This window comes from Gobius niger, assembly GCF_951799975.1.
Source record: "Gobius niger genome assembly, chromosome: 17".
In the NCBI taxonomy this organism is placed as follows: domain Eukaryota; kingdom Metazoa; phylum Chordata; class Actinopteri; order Gobiiformes; family Gobiidae; genus Gobius; species Gobius niger.
The window spans coordinates 7,142,763-7,165,120 of record NC_136868.1 but is presented as its reverse complement, the minus strand read 5'-3'; the positions used below and the strand labels follow the sequence as shown (position 1 = coordinate 7,165,120).

The 22,358-nt window shown below is 42.5% G+C and overlaps 1 protein-coding gene across 1 annotated transcript in view; it reads right to left on the bottom strand.

The window, feature by feature from the left end:
- The window catches only part of tgfbr3 (transforming growth factor, beta receptor III), a 124,015-nt gene that overhangs the window by 58,258 nt on the left and 43,399 nt on the right, over positions 1-22,358 (bottom strand). Inside the window, exon 3 of the mRNA XM_079575449.1 lies at positions 4,954-5,091. Within this exon, the coding sequence (XP_079431575.1) occupies positions 4,954-5,091 (138 nt within the window). The remainder of the gene's footprint in view (positions 1-4,953; positions 5,092-22,358) is intronic.

Here is a 22,358-nt window from a genome sequence, read left to right as displayed (position 1 = left end):
TTTAGAGAACTGTACTTTGGTGCGAGACCATGAAGACAAGCAAAGTTGTTTTAAAGATATTCTCTGTGAGGCGACTTCTGTTGTGATATTGGGCTATACAAAACCATTAAACTTGAAACTTGAAACTTGAGCGACAGGAAGCCAGAGGAGAGACCTGAGCACTGGACTAATACGGTCGTATTTCCTGGTTCTTGTCAGGACTTGAGCAGCAGAGTTCTGGATGTACTGCAGCTGCCTTACAGCTCATTTACAGAGGCCAGTACTGTCTTTGGTCACACACCTACAATCAATGCAAGGCCTAAATCCAAGACTAAACCAGGTCAAAAGTAAACCAGGACTAACAACTTAAGCCAGGTCTAAACTAGGACTAATTATGGAAAACACACAGTATACTACAACAACCTTGGACAAAGGATTTAAATGGGTTCCTCAGTCCGTCAGCTGCTCCCTGTCTTCCCTCCCTCTGACAGGAACAGACAGTCACAGTGAGGCTGACCTGCTGCTTAAGAAAACACTGACACACCACATGCACATCGTAATGCATCAGTTTAATATGACATGAGAACATTCCCCCTTTCTGCAGGAAATGATGGCCTCTGCATGCTATCGCCGACCATAGACTCATAACAACAGCTCCAGTGTAGTCTGCACACTCAGGGAGCAATAAATGTGTGCTACGGCTGTAAGTGCTTTATGATATACACTACAATAGGGAAGAGAGCGTTATTTAGTCTATGATCAGACTGCACGCCAAAGTGACCCGAATCCAATTTTTCTTTTACTCATGTGCAACCTGTATCTGCTCTTTTCATGACAATATGAACAACACAGATTGTTTTATTTTAAATGCGACACAGGCCAATTTCTGAACTTGATATGTATCCGATTTTCGCAGGTTGGAACCATCCATCTTTACAAACGTCTCTTACTCTGTGTTAAAGTACACCGGAGAGGGATGGATTTTCCTTGTCACTCAACACAGTCCACAGTGCTAAAAAAAAACCTGGCCCTGCTTCATCTTGAAACTATTTATGTCGACACTGTTGGCTTTGGACAACAGCTTCAACATTGCCAGCAGAACCAGGACCTTCCTGCGAGGTGAGGGGCTTGTTCGTAAGACCTAATAGTCCATGTCTCTGTGTGCGAATGAGTCTGGGCCAAGCCAATGAGATTGTAGATTCCCGGTGGATGTTGTGTGTGTGAGGCATAAGCAGAAAACATGGGTCCGTCCACATGTGGAAGCCATTTGAATACCGTATAGCACATTCTTGCTGAACGCCGCGGTGTTAACAGACAATTGAAAACGATTACTTCTAGGAATCTGCAAATCGAGAAAAGCCTGCGGAGCACATACAGCCGTGAAACAAGCTTCTCTTTGTAATAAAGTCGGGCTAAACTGTGGCCGCAGCTTATGGGAGTCCCTGGGCGATGATTTTCTCATGTGATACACTGCCTGTGTCTAAAAGTATCCCCTAGACACAAAACAGTATAGTGCAATACATCACGACTATAGGGCATTTTACACGGGAGGTCCAAATTACTCCTGCTTTGTGTCTTCAGTAAAATCGTATCATATTAGTATCTTAGACAGAAGAAGATTATGTTGTTAAAGAGGAGCTTAAAGTGGTTAAGTTTAGGTTTAGAAAGTGCATTGGTGTATGAACGAGAGAGTGAATGGGTGACTGGTTCCTTGCAAGTGCTTTGAGTGCTTAGTGTAGGTAGGTTGTTCAACCGCTTATGGACGTGTCAGGAAACGAGGAGCAGAAACTTTCACCACGTCATTGACAACTGTTTCTGTCAGACTAAACAAAGCTTGGAACAGCCTTTACCCGACAAGGTGTGAAGCTGCTCTCCTCAGGTTAGTAAGAAGCTGTCGCCTTGTTATTTTAGCTCTTCTGGCGGCACGGTCGTGCAGTGGTTAGTGCTCTCGCTTCACAGCAAGAAGGTCCTGGGTTCGATTCCCACCTGGACGGATCCTTTCTGTGTGGAGTTTGTATGTTCTCCCCGTGTCTGTGTAGGCTTCCTCCGGGTACTCCGGTTTCCCCTACCACTCAAAACATGTGCAATAGGCCAGGATGAATGATGTGTGTGAATGAATGATGGTGGTCAGAGGGACCGTTGGCGCAGACGTGTACACTCGCGACAGCGCTTCTGTCCCCCAGGGGAAACTGACCACCAAGTACGGAGTGAATGTACAATTCTCTCATGTAAAGCCCTTTGTGACCATGTCTGTGAAAGGCACAATATAAATAAAGATCTTCTTCTTGCTGCTGCATTATTTTCATCACATGTGACTGTCGTGCATGCGGCACTGCTGTTCTTGTGCCACAATTGGAGCAGAAGAGCTCTAGGCTGCATCTAAACTAGTGAAAACATGTTAATTATACGTTTACCCCATGAAACTGGACATTCAACATAACACAACCAACTTTGAATGGCATTTATGGATAAAAATGCACTTTATGTTGTAAGACAACAATGTAAGGAAAAAAATCAATTAATAAGTGCGCTTTCTAACCTAAACCACAGTTTGCCGGATATGTGAGGAACCCCATAAGAGTATCAGAGTATTAAAATGATACTTCAAGGGACATTTATAAATAGACAAATCGCAAGTAAACTATGACATTCATGAGATGATCTGCAATTAAATATATGAAATCGATTGATAGCGCTAGTAATATGTGCATAAGTGCAGGCCAAGTTTCACAATAAATTAACAATAGGACAAGGACAACAATGTGAAGCTTCACCTTAACCTTAATCCCGTTTTTGGTAAATTATAATCAATAGCTGATTCACATTACGCTTTGTTAGTAACATGTTTCAGTAGTCCACCTCGATTGCCTGTTCTAATGTTTTCCCCATAACCTCGAAACAAGCAGAACAATCAAATCCAGCAGAATTTGTCATTTTTGTGTACAAATGGATCACTATCTCAACATCACATTAGTGGGAAACATGTTTTGTCTCAATGAAAGAACTTCTATATTGACCCTGGGAGGGGTTTCAGACGCAGAAACACTCTGAACTTATATAAGACAGGTTAAGAAGTCACGTTTTACATTTTCATTAAGTTTCGCAGCGGGGCCTCAGGTACATATGGCTGTCCTCTGCAGGGGAACTGGCTCCCACTGCTTCCCTAATATCAAACTATTGTCTCATATGTGCCCCTTGTCTTAAAGCAGACCTCTTAAGCTGCATAATATCGAGGCAGTAATGAAGAAAACTTATCTGCCGCAGTCTACATACAGTAAGTGGAGCACGCCCTTCCCGGGAACTCCCCATTCGGTCGTAAACAACTCGAAATATCTGAACTAATTGGGCATACAATTTCCAGCAGCAAATCCTGACTCAGCGCTTGAACTTTGCACTCTCACTCTCCATGTTTTTGGTTCTCTTATACACAGAAACGCCCAGCCAAATCTGAACAGCTGCGAGTTCATAAACAGTAAAGAAGCGAGCGCGTCACGGACAAAAATGCACCACAATTTATAACGAATGAAGCCAAAGAAAATGGATGGAACGATTTATAAGTTAAGGGGTTCCTCGAGTTTTTCCCCTGCAATGACTTTTGTTGTAAAAGCTGACATTTGTGAAGGACTGCGCATCTACTTATAAACCATTTTTTATCGATTGCGAGAGGACATTTGTTGGTAGCATTTCCGTAACTGTAAAGCTCTAATGTGATTCCTGAAAGTTGCATAATGAACTTAAACTGTGAAGAATTGAGATGTCAAGAATTTGTTAGGAAAGGTAGGAATAAATTTAGGACTAAACTTTAAGCTCCCCCTCTTTTATCATTTTCAACACAAATAATCTGGTAAAAGGACCTTTATCAGCATATTCTACTTTTATATAGTAGTTACAAATTCAAGCATGAACATGTAAGAAACTAAAAGGACAGTTTAGTCGTCACATGAATCAAATCAAATCGTTTTGTTTCACGCAATATGAGGCCAGACCAGGTAGTAGACAGTACTGTATGTGACGATTTACTACCATAATGCAGTGGTTCTCAACTGGTGGGTTGTAGAATCACTACTTGAGTTTGTTAAAGGGACAAAACACGGACAAACGAGGAGCGAATGGTGAAAAACTGTTGTAGAGCAGAGTGAGCAGCGCAGGGGGAAGGAGGAGGAGCTGATCAGTGCAGGACACCACGCTCTGAAACAGGGACAAACCCAGGAGGCGATGCACTGTTTTAGAGGAGACTGAAGACAGCCAGGGTTCCTCCGGTTTCCCCGACCTCCAAACAAATGCTGCTCAGGTTGGCACCTAATGGCGGCACCTAATGACTAACCCAACACCTGAACGCACTTTCATTCTACAATTGAACAATGAAAAACAAAGCACTTACTTAAAATTACTGTTATCGGGTTGTTCGTATCATAATTTCAGCTTTTTTGGCTTAGTTAATGCTTATTGAACAACAACTTTTTAGGGAAAGACAATATTTCACGTTATATTTCATAAGTTTAAGTCGTATTTGGGTCACGGATTGTCATCCCAGGGTGATTATGGGTCGCAGCGCCAAACCAGTGAAGAACCTGCGCCATAATGTTTGTATCAGAAAAGCATTCTTAAACTATGAAAAGCCTCACTTTAATTACTAAGTCATAATCTCTGTGAAATTCAACCTACTCCTTTTGAGTGTGCAAAAGAACTCCTTTTCCCGTGATAACATCCATTGTTTGTTATCTTTCTTTTGTTTGTTTTTTTGCTGCTCAAATAAACTAATAAACTAAACTAAACAGCTTTAGCACCAGAAGTCAACACTGGAGCCCAACTTTCCAACCTCTGAAAACACTGCATTATGATGATGTGACAATAGTACCATGGGAAACAAATGACTGCCACTTTAATATTCGCCCGAGCGCTGAAGGGGGCTGAAGCAGGGATACGGTTTGGGCTGAGGAAATGATGGTTTTAGGAAGCGGGATCTGGACTCACATGAAAGGTGCGTGCGACGCCGGGGGCCAGGTTTTCTGCACGGATCCTCCATGTGAGCGGCTGAGGAGAGTTCAGCACCAACACCAGGGCCTTGTGATGACGCAGCAGGGACTGGAGCGGCTTCAGGTGGAGATCCACCTGGGAACAATCAAACAATAATATGAGATCAGGTTACAAAAAAAGCATCATTTGTGTTTTCATTTTATACTGTGAGGACATGAATGTCACAAAGTCAGGTTTTAAAGTTTCACTGCGATAAAAGATCTTGCCCTGGAAACAACTGTACATGTTTTAGAGGTCATTTATATGTGACAATCTGTGTCCATGGATCAACTCTAAACATCCAAAAAAAGAAAACATGTCAGCGTAAGCAATATCTTAAACCTGATGAAGAAGAATGGTTTAAATCATTTTATTTGTCAATTTTTGTTTCATTCCACTCTCCCAACACAGCAGGATCTTTTCTAATCACTGGCTCTGTCTTCAGCCAATCAGAAGGATAGTTTCAACCCCAAACATATTCTGTCTCTCTGAGGATTTCAAAGCATGTTTTGATCCATCTCACCTAAAACAAGGGCATGCTGGGGCATCATATCGGCCCGAGAGTTTTATTATTCAAACCAGCCCACACACTCCAGACGTGTAGCTCACCTCATAGCGCGTGTAGGATCGGGCCTGACACATCTCCACAGTCAGCTTTGAGTTATGCAAATGACAAATATATAATTTGTACACTTTTACATTGGTCACTACTAGGGCTGTGCAATTGATCGAAATTCGACTACAATTTTGATTATTACACTAAATGATTACAACACTAGCATAATCTAAATTTTATTTTATTATAACTTGCGTTGTTTCATGCTCGGATTATTTTCCCTTCGCATTTCACGTGCCATGGCTCATGCTTTTGCCTGACATAAAAACAAACGGCGCTGTGTGATGATGTCATCAGGCTGCGCTGCTCATTTTACTTGCGCAGGTGTGAGGGCTGGCCAGCAGGGGGCAGGTGTGAAACAGAGACCTCTCCTTTATCGAGGCAAACTTGAAATCATTTGTACTTTTTTATGACTGTTCAGAAAACAGAAATTATTCAGCATCGTTTTTTTTATTAATAAATATATAAATAAAATAAAGACTTTTTTTAAGGGCAGCAAATAACGTTTACGTAATCGTGATTTCAATTATAACTAAAATAATCGTGATTATTATTTTTTCAATAATCGAGTAGCCCTAGTCACTACTTTCTTTATTGCCCCACCTGCCTATTTTCTGTCCACTTATTTACTCGCAGACACTTCTGTGTTATCTCCACTGGACGGCACCAACTTACACTAACTCGCTCTCAACACCCCTGAGTCACTTCAGCGTCCAATGGCATTTACATGACAAAAAACGAGTAGCTTTATTTATGTCTAAAACTGCAGCCCAGTTACAGCCTTGGGCCTGTAATAGTACGACTGTGAGAGTGTGAGTTTTTTCTGGCAGGCCAAAAGCGCCGAGGCCCACCGGGAAACGTCCTGACTCTCCCGATTACCCAGCACACCTTTGCTCTTTTATAGAAATAGACATGTAAATGTGCAGTTTTGTATGACAAAAATAGAATAGAAATGTAAAGAAACCCCAACAAATGTCACATAATTGCATGTGTTGTGATGCATTAAATGGGTTAGTAGTATGTCATTACTAAACCCACTGCTTGTGCTTGTGGGTTAGTTCAGATCATGTCAAAAGAGCGAACGTGTGACTGCACTATAGGGTGTGAAACTCCAGTCTTTCGCTGACACTTCACACTCGCTCTTCTGCCTCTGTGAAACGGCCAAACCTCCTTTGATGCACACAAGAAGTTTCACTGCCTTTGGGTAAAGTGTAAGACGCCTCCTCACTACAAAGTATTGTTGAAAAGAAAAAAAAAGGAATAGTTTGACACATCAACCTGACAGACAAAGAGTGTGACAAGCGTGTACTGTAGTTGTGTCCCTGAGCACGACACTTAAGCCTTAACAGAACATGTAGCTTCAGGTGTAAGAGCCTAATCTCTGTGTGAATGTGCAAAAATGGAGCACACTAAGAGGGGCGGACTGGGACTGAAAAACAGCCCTGGACTCTGACCAACCTGGCCCAAATTAATGTAAATGTGCCTTAACGGAGCGTATTTTCTCCAGCTCGGCTTTACCCAAATCTAAAAGCTTCTCGACTGGAGAGCAACAATGCAATACCTACGAGAGTGATTCTAACTTTTTGTCAAGTCGCCACATTTTTTATCATATTTTTGTTGTTTTTTCATTACTTTTTTGTGGCTTTTTGTTGTGCTTTTGTCACTTTTTTATTGTGTTTTTGTCACATTTTTTCTATCATTTTTTGTTATGTTTTCGTCACGTTTTTGTGGCCCTTTCGTTGCTTTGTTGTCGTGTTTTTGTTGACTTCATCACATTTTTCGTCACTTTTTGTGTTGCTTTTTCCGGCACATTTTTGTTTTCTTTTCATCCTCTTCGTTGTCGCTATTTTGATGCTTTTCTTTTAGCTTTTAGATTTGGGTAAAGCTCGGTTAACGCCTTAACTCCCACCTGAACCGAGCACATTTTCTCCAGCTTTACCCCGATCCAAAAGCTTCTGGAAAAAAGGTGAGAAAATAGCAACAAAACTGAGACGAAAACAAGGATGAAAATGTGAAAAAAGTGAGAAGAAATTGACAAAAAAGTGACAAAACATTTACAAGAAATGTACAAAAAAATGACAAAAATGGACAAAAATTTGACAAAAAAGTGAAAAAAAATGGATGAAAAAGTGACAAAACATTTACAAAAAATGGACAAAAAAATGACAAAAATGGACAAAAATTTGACAAAAAAGTGATAAAATTTGACAAAAAAATTAGAAAAAATGGACAAAAAAGTGAGAAAACATTTACAAAAAATGTACAAAAAAATGACAAAAATGGACAAAAATTTTATAAAAAAGTGACAAAAAATTGACAAAAAAAATCGAAAAATGTGACGAAAAAGTCACGTAAAAGTCACGAAAATTTGACAAAAGTGAGATGACTGCCCAACAAAAAAAGTGATCAAAAAAAATCTGATGATGTGAGGAAAAAGATCAATTTAGTTTTGTAGGTCTTAGCTTTCAAATGAGGCGTTACACTGGCCTACAGGATTTGGGTAAAGCTGAACTGGAGAAAATGCTCTCGGTTCAGGCGGGAGTAAAGAGGTTAAGGCGGCCCTAGAGCCAGTGGCCCTTCTGTGCTCTTCCAGAATGGACATATGGCCAGTCCGTCCCTGCACACTAATAGAAAACTAAATGAGGCACACATCTGAAATGATTTTGTGAATTATTTAGTGTTACAATCGTGATCGTTACATCAATATGGTCAAATCAGCCGCAGTTTATTAAATATCGTCGATGTTAAACCCTGTACAGCTCCAGTCGGCAGTTATCAAGGGTTTGTTTACCCCAGGCTTCGCTGATAAAACTACAGAGACGCCGTGGCTGCTGCGTATTCCCTAAAAGGCACTCGCTCCACTCTTGATACTCGGGCCTCTTAATCTCCACTTTCACACAGAGCTCTTTGTTACTGTAAGAAAAAAATATACTAAAGTGGCGTGTCGCTGTTAGCATCTCTACGCCTTGGCCTCTCAGACTGGCATTTCCACAGTCTGTTAGCCGTAGACTGCCGCACAAACAAACTCTTTGCTTGCTGGATGACCATGTTTTGGACCCCTCGTAAGACTAGGCCAGTGTGTCAATGTCCTGTGTGTCTTTGATGAGAACTTCCTGTGTCTCATGTCGGACGGAGCAACACTGACAAAAAATTAATATGTCAATGTTTTTAGGGCGAAGCGATATTTTTGCAAACCATCAGAAATATGCAGAAAGTGTTGCTAACATCTTAATTAGCATGGCTTTGTCGCTCAAAAAGATAACCGTCCTTAAAGGGGCTGGATGCAAGTTGGTAATTTTATACTCACTACTGCCACCTCAGGCCATTGTGTAACTGCAGCTTCTATATTAAGCTCGTGCATGACGGCACTTCAGCCCCGAAGTAACAACTTTTTGAGTGACAGGGCAGGATTTTAGAGGGAGTTGTGATGAACAGGTCTGGGCTCATTCTACACATTAGGACATGGCTGGAACATGTAGGGGAGGAAATTGTTTCTCAATTTTCCCCTATTTTCCCAATTTTTTTCCTTCTAATTTGTCTAGTGTCACATTTCTTGGCATGGGACAAAAACTCGATATATAGTAAATGTGCATATCCAACAGACAATATATTGCCCACCTCTGGTCTCATGTATTTGTATTCTCAGCTTAATGTGTTTACGCCAGGGGAATCCTTGTGATATTCATTCTACAAGGATTCACATCTACCTTTCAAATCAGATTTTATAGCTCTTCAATTGTGGATATAGATACAGATGACATCATGTCAAACAAGGGGGCGTGGCCTCGCCGAGGGGGAAGGAAGTATGTTTTGGGAATCACAATTTTTCATGTGAGTATAAACTTATTTATCACACACACAAATAAAGTCAAGTCTACATCGGGTCAATATCAATGTTTTTTCACAGCAGATTGTTCAGTAGAAGCGAAAAAGCGGAAGTCATAGCTAGCGTTAGCATGTAGCATGATGCTAACACAAAGTATCATGTTAGCATTCTCCGTTATTTATGTATTTATGGGCTGTTGAACCACTTTGCTCCTCTCCATATCTTTGTATCTTTATTTAGTAGAAAACTATATTGATAATTCAGCATTTATTGAAGTCATTGTGGGGTGATTATAGTAAGTTTTGATTTTTCTCCTCTTTGTTTTCCCCCTCAACTGCTTCAAACATGACCATATATGGGCGCCAGAGATGCCGTCTGTATCTTAGCACATTGCTTGTCAAAAAAGTCTGATATATTGTACATAATAGTTTCCCGCAGAGACGACAGCCGACCAACTAATCTCTTGTTCTTCTCTAAACAGCAGTGTCTGAGTCAGAATCAACCAAACTTATCATCTTTGCTCACATTACAAACAACACCAGTCTCGCCTCCACTTACTGTAAAAAAAAAAAAAACTGGCTCCTGGACCTGCTATTTTTCCACGCAGGTTGCAGCGAAGCGTGATTTTTATCTGCTCACATCCACCTTTCCTTCAAAGACTTGTCACTGTGATGCTACATTTGGCTCTTAAACAAGAAAATAACGCAAAGAACTTCAGGTCACGTCTGATCGGAATCGAATTATTTATCATTTTCAGATGTTTACCCTTAAGGAGACAAGTATTTGGAGAAGTCGAGCAGCACAAAAAGCATTACAAAGTCAGCGGGCCCGATCGGGAAAGATGTGGGGAAACAAACACATGTGAAATCCACTATGGAAACTTGTGTGTGCCTTCACAGAATAACAAGGGCCTAGTTAAGATCATACCTGGATAGAGATTTTGGATAGAAACAGGAAAAGAGGGGAGGAGCAGGGGGAGAGAGAGAGTGAGGAATGTCAAAGCCAGACAAAGACATTTCCAAAAGGCGTGAGTCACCTGAACGCAGCACAACAGACACACACGAGTCAGGGTGAGGAGGGGATGGAGTGGTCAGGGCTAAGCAAAATAAACAGGAAAAGGGTAAAAAGAAGGAGGCAGAGGAACTTGAAGGCTTTGACAGAATATGTAGAAAAATCTGAGTTTGTTTGTTTAAAGATGTATCTGAGGGGAAAAAAAGAATTAAATATGGTATTAGTCAAAATTAAGGAGGTGTGTGGGTTTACGTTTCATTGTTGGCTACGGAACCTGCATCAACTTTGTGAATTATCTACAATAATACTGTATATCAGTGTTAAGTAACATATGATTATAAATATCGGCAAGCTAGCAAACTATACGAAAAGGGAATATGATTGTGTAGAATCTCAGTCGTCCAGGCGTTCATCATTATATTAGAAGTGTCCAAAGCCATCAACTGGACTGGGTTGTTTTGACCCATCCTTCGATGCCCGGGGATGTGGTCCCAGGCTGATGGTCAGAATCACCTGGCTGGAGGATTAACCTATTGTGCATGTTTTTGGTTGATGGGGGCAGTGTTAATTTTGACAACACATTTTATTTTAGTTTTAGTCTTTTGATTAAAATGTAGCTTAATTTTAGTTGAGATTTAGTCAAAAAACTTTTTAAAACGTCTAGTTTTAGTCAACTAAAATTGCATGTCAATTGCATTTATAATATTCATTATAATCATATTTAATCAAGGTCCTCGACTTCATGGAGCTGCTTCCAGTTGTTCAGAACTGTTCATTTGGCTGTGAATTAACATGATATGAGGCTCTTTCAGACGGTCAATAGAAGTTTGGATGATTTTAGTCTCTCCTTTTAATTTTTATTTAGTCTTATTTTAGTCGACTAAAATATCTGGACATTTTAGTCATAGTTTTAGTTTACTTTTAATTTAGTTTTAGTCCAATTTTAGTCACCAAAAATATCACTTTGACTAAAATTAAGACATATTTTAGTTGACGAAATTAACACTGGATGGGGCAAACCACAGTATTCGGAGGAAACTGATCCAGACACAGAGAGAGAAACAGGCAAACTCCAAACGGAAAGGCCCACACGGTCCGGGAATCGAACCCGGGACATTCTTGATACTTCCCGCACTCTGCCAATCGTGCAAAAATAGTTTATTAGGATTAGGTCAACATTTCGGTCCTGAGACCTTCATCAGGCAAATTCTTCTTCTACCTTCTACTTCTACCTGGAAATACAAATGGGAATCCCTCAGCAGGAAAAAAAGAAACAACCAAAGTATTCCTCAAATCATCCATCCATTTAGTTCCACTTTTTCGTTTCCGGGTCGTGGGGGCAGCAGTTGGAGCTGCCCAAATCACATTGCACCAGCCCCTTATGGCTCCTCCTGCAGGTGGTGGGTCCACAGAAGGACGGCCTCATGGTTCTAACCGGGCCTGTTGGTCTCTCATAAGGGGCCTCTTTGTCTGACCCGTCACCTAGGACCTGTTTGCCCTGGGAGACCCGACCAGGGGCACGAAGCCTCCGACAACAGAGCTCCTAGGATCTCTCGGGTGGTTCCACTAGGAGTTACTCAAATCAGTGAAAACAAAATACAATTGCAAGCGTGTTTTTGACGAGGGAACATACAGTAGTTAAAACCTCAATAAGTCTATTTTGCCTGACACGTGATATGTTCTCATCAAGCCCCAACCAACACTGAGGATTACTGTGGCAAAGATGAAATGTGCTTTAATAAACTTGCATAGACTTGTAGCGAAAGTGAGTTGACTTTATCGAGACCACACATCTCACCAGACAGTTAAATTGTTCATCCTTATCCCATCGTTTACCATTCATATCGAGGCTACAATATAATCAAGGAATAAGGTGTGTTCTTGTGCTTTTCTGAAGTCGGGGATTGTTTCCTGGGAGGCGCTTTGTGTTCAGACTTTCTACCTAATTAAAGGATGTTGTGGCTTTCACTGGGAATCACCAAAAATCAACAGGCATTTCATTTGCTCTGTCAATAGAGGAAACTCCCAACTCCCCGATGAGATATTCCGACTGACTGTGCGCTTGGTGTTTTGACCAGTAAGATCACATTACAATGACTAAAGCACTTCTGAGACTATGTAGTTTCTTCGGCCCAAAAAGGTCATGAAATTGTAACCACATGGAATTCAAAGAGCACAAACAAATCACTCCCAAGTCTGACACGCTCAGCTGGATTTGCTCAGTTGGCCCAAAGCGAGAAATACAGGCAATATGGCAAAGATTTAAAAAACTGAATCACGATTTTCATAGAGCAAAATCACAATCTGCTGCCTCTGAGAGTTCACAGTGGAATGAATGTATTGGTTAAATCTGCCTGCCTCCTAAAGAACAAGACAGCAGTTTAAATGGGCAGCAGTAAGTCAATTTAGTGATTTTTAATGCCACAAACAGCAATATCGGTGCATATTCAGTGTGCAAAGATTCAGTCAAAGAGGAATTTAGGTATATTTTCTATTCCGAATCAAATTGGACACAACTGTCAAGATTAGATTATAATTTCAGCCAAAACTTCCATTGAACGTGACTTAGACCAGTGTTTTTCAACCTATTTCAAGCCAAGGCACATTTTTTTAATGAAAAAAAATCGCGAGGCACCACCACCAGCAGAGAATGTAACAAAATGAAACTCTGCTGCCTATATTCACAATATAAAGTCCTTTCCCTCAGAGTGTGAACACTGTATAGTCTCCCTGTCGCATCCATGCATCACTAATTCTCAGTGTTTGGAATAACGCCGTTTAAAAGAACGGCGTTAGGTAACGGCGTTATTTTTTCAGTAACGGAGTAATCTAATTCATTACTCTCCTCGTCGTTACAACGCCGTTATCGTTACTGGGTAAACAAAGTGGCACGTTACAATTGGGCTGAATGAAGCGCCGCGGTGTCAGCATGGGGAGAGCAGTGGAGAGGGTGGGCGGAGTCTGACGGAGCAGAACACGCACATCTGACTGTCCGTGCAGAGTACTGCATCGCGCTCTCTGCTCCATAAACTACTTGTGTCCCCGACCCGCGGCTTGTCATCCCCACAGCGCGGTGCAGCCGCAGGGGAGAATCAAGTTAGTGATCATTGATCAGTAGTGTTGGAACTTATTTTTAACCCAAAGACGCAGTGGACGCGGTGGAGACACGTCTTTCTCCCTCACTCTCTCAGCGCCTTTCTTCTTCCTCTCTCCCCGCTCTCCGCTCCATAGAACAGTGCAAGGCCACTAACCTTCTGGGGCATGTAAACTTATATTTGCTGTCGATTGTTTCACGGAGAGACATCATGCTTGTGCGTAAAGTCTGCCCTGATCGTTGGGACATGTTACTCTTGTTCCTCCCCATTCTCTTTGAATACGGCCATATTCCTACATTAATAAAACAGCGGCGCAAATACAATACCACTCAGTCACAGGGGCCTCCCCCACTCACCCCCCATTCAGTTCATTCAGTTACTATGAACATCTTTGAACATCTTTGAACACCTGTCTGTTCTAACCATTTCAATTGACTTGTGAAAACAGCAACAACAAAAAAACAAAATTCTTTGACATATAGCAACACAAATAGTTACTTTCCCTGGTAACGAGTTACTTTTATTATAGAGTAATTCAGTTACTAATGTCTGAGGAAGGGCTCAGGCCCGAAACGTTACACGGTGTAAGTCATTAAATAACTTTTCTGGGAGCTACTTAGTTGTGCGGACTTTTTTCTTTTTCAGTTTTATAGTCCACTTTGGTCCTGCACACTATTCAGACTGGATGTGCGTGTTTTTTCTTCTTCTTTAACGCTAATTCAGTTACTAACTCAGTTACTTTTTGGAACAAGTAGTGAGTAACTATAACTAATTACTTTTTAAAAATTCTCTCAAGGAAATTAGCCACTGACTGAAATGGAAGAGTATTACATGGTTACTCTGCCAATAACTACACAGCACAGACACAACGGCACATTATTTGTGGATAACAACTAATTTCTTAGACCAACTAGGTGAAATTGGATAATTTCCCACAGCACACCTGACCGCGGCACAGTGGTTGAAAAACACTGATTTAGACCATGATTTGTGTATTATACGAATTGTCCACGATTGATTTGGATTTAGTCTTGGTTTGGACTTTGTTTAAAGGGGGGGTATTATGCAAAATCAACTTTTTCAAGCTTTACATCATGTTATTATGCCATTCCCTCATTAAAAACATGCCTGAAGTGTTGCCTTGGCACATTCACATATTTTTGAGTAATCTGTAAAAACTCTGATGGCAGCCATTTTAGGGATAGGTTTGCCTGAGTCCTCCTAGGAACGCCCCCACCTCCTGGAGACGCCTCCGAGCTTTCGTCACCAGCCGAGTAACCAACCACTGCTCCTCAGCAGAACCCCCTCCCCACTGATGCCACAGACAGCGTGTGGAGGGGGCGTGTCGGAAAGGGTCAGAGGTTCTTAAAGAGACAGAGGCCTATTTCAAGACATTCACTACAGCCATTTTGAGAGAGCAATTTCATACAAGGCAGTTTTTCTAATTTACTGCATTTACAGACCAACAGAAGGTTTGGTCATCATTGTAGTGTGGTATAGACTGGTGCTATGTGATTGAAGAATGAAGAATAATACCCCCTCTTTAAACAAGTTCTTTAGTGCAGCTTTAAAGTACATATGACACATTAGGCAAATTTTTTGCTTAAACATAGTTAACACAACTATATTTAAAATTTTGCGAAAGATTGTTCTTTAGTTTGACCAATTTTTGTGATGTTTATAGTTTCACCTCCTTATTGGTCACTGACAGGAAGTGACATAGAAGAAGGTAAACCATTTTAAACAGTTGCCGTGCCAACCATGTTAAGTCAATTAGGCACACTGAGTTGCCTTGTGTACGAAATGCGCGGTATAAATGAAGTTGCCTTGCCTCAATGGGAAATGAGTCAAACTGCTCTGGAAAGTTACCTTCTTCTATGTCACTTCCTGTCAGTGGCTTAAAAATTCTACTAAAAAGAACTTTTCTACCCAACATTTCTTTATTGCAATTGCAGCTTCACTAAAACAAAATTATAATTATGCAACTGATGAACTTTCAACTGATGTCATCCTTCTAAATAAGTCATATTTCAAAAGCAGTAAAACCTGTCATATGCACTTTTAGTTCTGATTAAAACCTTACTCCTGGTACACTTCTTTTGTTAGTCCTCCTGGTTCATATTAAGTCCACGTTTTGTTGATTTCTTTCCTAATCAAGTCCACGCTAAACTCAATAAAATTTGTTATGCTCAGTCATGCAACAGAGTAAATAACAACCATCCCATGGCCAGCAAGAGAGATCTGAATTCCTCTACTTGCTTATGAAATGTCAAACCCTTTGGAAGAGTCGTGATCTTTTGCCATTGGAGGCAGTTGCTCCTCTTATTGTTGTTGCGTGTGATGTAGTGCTCACATGTTAAACCTCTATTGTCCACAGTTTTCAGAAGCCTGTTGTTGACACATGCTACCGGCAGTAATGGTATGTTTGGTGACAGGCCTGGCTTATGCTCGGCCTCAGCTGTTGTCCCAAGAGGAGAGTTTGATTTCGGAAACACGATCGGTCCAGACAAGCCCCCGTCCCGAGCTGCTGGTAAACGCTGGCCCTGACCGTAATGGACACCGGACCCCAAAGCCCACAGTGCCAACGTCCCGCTAATCAATCAGGGAGGGGTCTCTACAGCCTTCCAGCAGCCGCCAAGTCTCTCAGGGGAACTCTTTAAAGGTGTAGCTAAGCTCGGACCAGTTATAGCACCTTGATCTGTGCAAATATATAACCTTGATGTTTCTGTTGTCTTACACACTCTCTACAGAAGAAAGGCACGAGGAGCATGAGGAGCCAACTTGAGTGTGCAGTTAAAGGACGCTGAGAAGTGAGCAGGATAAACTTTTCTTAACATCGTAGTCTTTAAATGGGGGATATTATGCTACACTGCCTTTTAAAGCTTTTTACCAAGTTGCAATGTTGTTTTAATAATAAAGATAATAATAATCCCCTCCTGGAAGTGCCAGCTTAACGTGGTGGAGGGGTTTGAGCACCCGAATGATCCTGGGGGCTCTGTTGTCGGGGGCTTCGTGCCCCTGGTAGGGTCTCCCAGGGCAAACAGGTCCTAGGTGACGGGTCAGACAAAGAGTGCTTCAGAAGCCCCTCATGAGAGACCAACAGGCCTGAGAACCATGAGGCCGTCCTTCTGTGGACCCACCACCTGCAGGAGGAGCCATAAGGGGCTGGTGCAATGTGATTTGGGCAACTCCAACGACTGCCCCATGACCCGGAAATGGAAAAGTGGAAGAAAATGGATGGATGGATAATAATAATAATGATGCATTGGATTTATATAGCGCTGTTCTGGACACTCAAAGACGCTTTACATTGCACTATTCGTTCACTCCATACTCGGTGATGGTAAACTACTATTGTAGCCACAGCTGCCCTGGGATAGACTGACGGAAGCGAGGCAACCAGTCTGCGCCATGGGCCCCTCCGACCACCAACCACTCACTCACTCACTACATTCGCTAGGCTTCCTGGTGTTACCAAACGGTCTCCCATCCAAGTCCTGCCAGGCCCTTCCCGGCTTAGCCTCCAAGGTCTGACGGGATTGGGCAGAGCAAAGGCCACGATGGTATGGTTCTCTCATTACAAAGAGACTTGGTTGTGTTTTGACCCACTCACGCAATTTTGAGTAATTTTTTAATCTTCCTCAGAGGCTGTTCTTGGTATGACAGCTCACAAAAGGCTCCTCCTGTTCCCAAAAAGTATCTAAGTATCCGTTTCTTACTTCTCGATCTCTTGCTAAGCCACAAGGGCCGCATGGACTATGGAGCAAGATCAGTGGGGTGGGAGGTGCTGGGAGATATTTTGTTTCAGCTGTTTTAGATCAGTAATGCATTTCTAACCAACAAAGTGTAAGATGGAAGTGAGGTGATGAATGCCATACTGGCCAGTTTGCTGTATATTAATTATTAGCACTTTTATTAATACTTAAACTGCTCTTAAAGTTGCCCCCTGCATCTGCGTTTGCTGCAGTTGTTTGGCCCCAAGTCTACAGTGTTGCCGTGGGGGTCGGGACGGTGCAGTGCCAGTGTTATCAGATGAGCAGCTCTGCGTTGTCTGTCTGAATCTTGGCTGTTTCGGGATCACTGAGGATGCACAGCGGCAGCCGGGGCCCAGCGCCTGCGACCGCTCTTATCTGCAGAAAAACTACATTTCTGAGAGCAACAGGGGCACTACCTGGAGCCTCTCCTCTCAACGGTGAAGATAATCAGTCTGTGCAAAGTTCAGAAGCAGGCGACAAGAGAGGGGAAAAGGTTGAAGAGAGAGGAGGGAACTGTGGATTGGCATCTTAGAGCGATATGGCCGAGAGGCAGCATGCTGAGAAAGATAAAAATGAACCGGAAGGGTGAGCTTATAAAAGAAAGAAGTGATTGAACTTATGTGACTGGAGCTAAATGTTCAGGACACTTTGTAAGGGTTGACACTGCTGTTTGGTTTCATGTTACATGGACATAAAGATTGGCAATATGAGAACAATTAAAGGGGGGGTATTATGCAAAATCGACTTTTTCGAGCTTTACATCATGTTATTATGTCATTCCCTCATTAAAAACATGCCTGAAGTGTTGCCTTGGCACATTCACGTATTTTTGAGTAATCTGTAAAAACTCTGATGGCGGCCATTTTAGGGATAGGTTTGCCTGAGTCCTCCTAGGAACGCCCCCACCTCCTGGAGACGCCTCCGAGCTTTCGTCACCAGCCGAGTAACCAACCACTGCTCCTCAGCAGAACCCCCTCCCCACTGATGCCACAGACAGCGTGTGGAGGGGGCGTGTCGGAAAGGGTCAGAGGTTTTTAAAGAGACAGAGGCCTATTTCAAGACATTCGCTACAGCCATTTTGAGAGAGCAATGTTATACAAGGCAGTTATTCTAATTTACTGCATTTACAGACCAACAGAAGGTTGCCTCATCATTGTAGTGTGATATAGACTGGTGCCATGTGATTGAAAAAAGCATAATACCCACTCTTTAATGATTGCTTCAAGTTCTTAGAGAGATTGGGATTGTGTTGGATGTATTACGGGAAGTGATCCTGCTCTTTACCAAGCTTAGGCAAAGCAGGTGAGGCAAGTTTATTTGTAGAGTACAAATAATACACAAAGCAATTCAAAGTGCTTAGTCTATCCGCGTTCTTTTGTTTACTTGTGTTTTGTAAAGTTGTTTGTGCTCGGCTGAAGTTTTTACAGATTTTAGGAGCACCTAAATGTGTCAAACAAAAGGAGATGATGTTTTTGTTTTTTACCTTTATTTAACCAGGAAAGTCCCACTGAGATTAAGAATCCATTTTTCAGAGGAGTCCTGGCCCCAGTAGGGAACCTATTGTAGCTATTTTGAGTGATAGGGGAAACCGGAGTACCTGGAGGAAACCTTTCGCAGACACTGGGAGAACATACAAACTCCACACAGAAAGGCCCCGTCCAGGTGGGACTCAAACCCGGGACCATCTAGCTGTGAGGCACGAGAGGCTAATCACTGTGGCAGCCAAAATAAAAAAGGGGGAGTGAGGAGGGAGGATTCCAGTGTCCAGCAGAGATCAAGACATAAACAACACATTATAGCCATGTGGTAAATGGTCAGTCGGCCCCAGGACAGCTGTGGCGACAATGACACCACATGAATAATGACTACAGTGCACTTTGAGAAACTTGTGACACAGGCTTTTAAACATACAATACAATACAAGTGTAAGCTGTTATTATTTATTGGGTTACAGTCCTATTTTAAAATCACAACTCATTATTATGACTTCATTGAAAAACATTTTCAACACAATTTTCCTGTTTATGTCATATGTGACCCCCCGGCCCGTCGTGGGAGCAGAATGTTTTCGGCCCACGACCCAAAATGAGTTTGACAGCCCTGAAAAGATTGAAATGGACTTTTCAGGATCAGCGCTTGGTCCCCATGTGCTTGTGCTTTACCGATGAACTCCAGCTGATAAAACACATCCACGGCCTCCTCCTGATTCAAAGCCCGTGTGCGATGTTTGCCTTTCGTAAACTGATTAAAGAAAGTTTGGCTGATTGGAGATACCACGGGGGTCTTGTTTATTCTCGAGCCAAACTCATGCCCGGACCGTCCTTGTTTTCCATGTTTACTTTCTCCCCATCCAAACAAAGCAAAGACAGGCTCCGTCAGCGGGTGTTGGCTGATCTTCTACGTGGCCTCCCGTGGCTTGTTAGCAAAGTGCAAAGGCCGCGCTGGCACGTAATAGAAGCATGTGGGAAAATGCGCAAACCTGATATAGCTGGTGCGCCGTCGTGGAGCGGGAGCGGGGGCAACGCAAATGAACACTTAAAGATGAGGTCATTGTTTTTGCAGAGCTCAGGTGGCAAAACACCAACACCTCCAGGTCAACAGTCCACCAACGCGGAGAGGTTTTAACACCCAGGAGACACAGAGCATGGATAATATCTGGGAAACAGCTTCAGATCACTACAGCGCTCGTCAACAAGAAGTTTGTTTTCCACATGGCAATTTGAAATGGCTTTGTTTATCAGAGAAAATGTTATGGTTAGGTGCAAGGGTCTACCTTTATGGAAGACTCTTGCACCTCTGGAAAAGTCATCTCTACCTGGATTGTTATCTAATTTTGATAAGATTTCATATTGGTAACACAAGCGAGCGTAGAGATTGACAAAATGGCTGCTGTGGGCCTCTCCCAACTGCCGCCATGTGTCCTGTCATCAGAGGCTGCTGTTCCTCGGTCTTTAATGACTCAGATCTGGCCTGAAGTCTGGACTAAACCTGGCCTAAACCTGGACCGGAGCCAGGGTGTGTGGGTCTGCGTCAGTGCCAGCTGTGCACGTCTCTCTGTGAGTAACAGGCACTCGCCCCCAGTTAAGACCCGTGGTAAATGGGTTCAATGAGCCGGTCAGGAAGCCATTCATTGCTCTCACAGCCTGGTTTGAACTTCAAAACCAGGACTTTCACTGATGGATGTGGAGCAGCGGCCTCACACGCCGCAGCTGTGAGTGACGGGAACTGGACAGACCGATTATAGTGTAGAAATTATGAATGGACAAGTAAGAAAAAACTTCTTCAGACTTATATCTTGAGTATATATATATTTTTTTTTTCAGTTTTGATCAAATGCTTACAGGATGCAAGACTCTTAACTTAATTATTACCTATTGAAATTAAAAGACAATATAAACCTAAACCCCTCAGCCCCTCTCCATTCACAGGACCCCTCCTTTTTCCTTTGAAAACAACGTAGTAGTTCCCAAACTTTTCAGACTGTGACCCCCAAAATCAGTCAACCCCCAACACAGGACCCCCTTCTGAAAACGTAATATAATTATTCAAGGTGCAACACATTTAAAATCTGGTTTAAAAATATTAGTTTGGATACTGTATTATGACATATGGAATAGAATATGCTGTTTTCAATCAAAAATACATCAAATTCAATGTCAGAAATGTACATCTTGCAACCCACATTTTGGGAACACTGCTCTAATATGTCGCTCCTCACGAAAAAGGGGACTTGCAATCAGGATTAATGTGGTCACAAGGTCCATCCATCCATCCATTTTCTTTTGCTTTATCCGGGGCCGGGTCGCGGAGGCAGCAGTCTCAGCAGAGATGCCCAAACTTCCCGATCCACACACACCTCCTCCAGCTGTTCTGGGGGGACCCCGAGGCGACACCAGGCCAGCTCGGAGACATAGTCCCACCAGCGTGTCCTGGGCCTTCCACGAGGCCTTGTCCCACACATACACAAGGTATTACATCCAAAACCAGGTTTAATCCAGAACTAAACCTGGACTAATTTATGTGCAAAACATCAACACAAATGGAAAAGCAGTTAGCAGTGTGCACTTGCCTCCTGCCCCCCTCCTCAAACCTGCTTTGGGCTCGGTTCAGTCACATCGTGTTCCTCCATAACTCTCCATCAGGTCAGTACCCAGACAGTCACGGGACAGGGTGCTCTTTCACTGAGCAGATACTGTGTGTGCCGAGACCAGACAGACACCACCTCCAAACCCCATCAGCCAAAGAGAGACAGGGATCTCTGTCATTTACATCACCAGTCTGGCCAAAGCACTTGATACGCAGCAAAATAAACAGAAAAACAACGTCTTGCTGTGAATTCAGACGGGCCAAGTTCACAGACGCACTTGTTCTGTGAGTAAATGAACTAGAAAAGGTTTTATAGCTGCACGACCATTTGACTGGCTTTAAACAGACCAATAATATGTGGCTGATTCTGGAAGTGCATTGATATTATGTTGCAAAATTGACAAACATGAGACAGATTTCTGGTCAAAGTGTTTTAAAATTTAGATGGTATGCCCTGATAAAGGGAAAGCAAACCTCAAATCTACCATTCAGTGCCGGACCTCGGGTTGAACTGTTATAGATATCCCTGTGAAGCTTCGACTGTCGCTATCTGTAAAATCAATCTCCCACATTCAGTCGTCTTTCATTCGACTAACCCTCGATTCATCCTGTGTCAAGGAGTCCTGTCCAGCTGTCTCCTTTGTCCAGTTCGGACATCAAGATAAAACAAAGATCTGAATTTTACAAACATTATGTTTCATTCAAAAGTTTTTGTTACTCTTTAAGAACTAAGTAACTTCATAAAGCCTTTCCGTAGTCCCTCTGGGGGTAATACAAGTGTAAATGGGATGATTGGGGGGTCTTTCATCTCCCCCTGGTGTCTCTGGCCAGAAAACCACCCTTGCAACCTTCCCTGCACCGGGTCGGAGGCACAATGGGCATAGCTAACTGTGGGCTAGCGCCGCATTAGCAGTATTTACAGCCAAGTTTGAGTGAAAAAAATTATCTCCATTGTGTAACTGGGTTGTGGCACA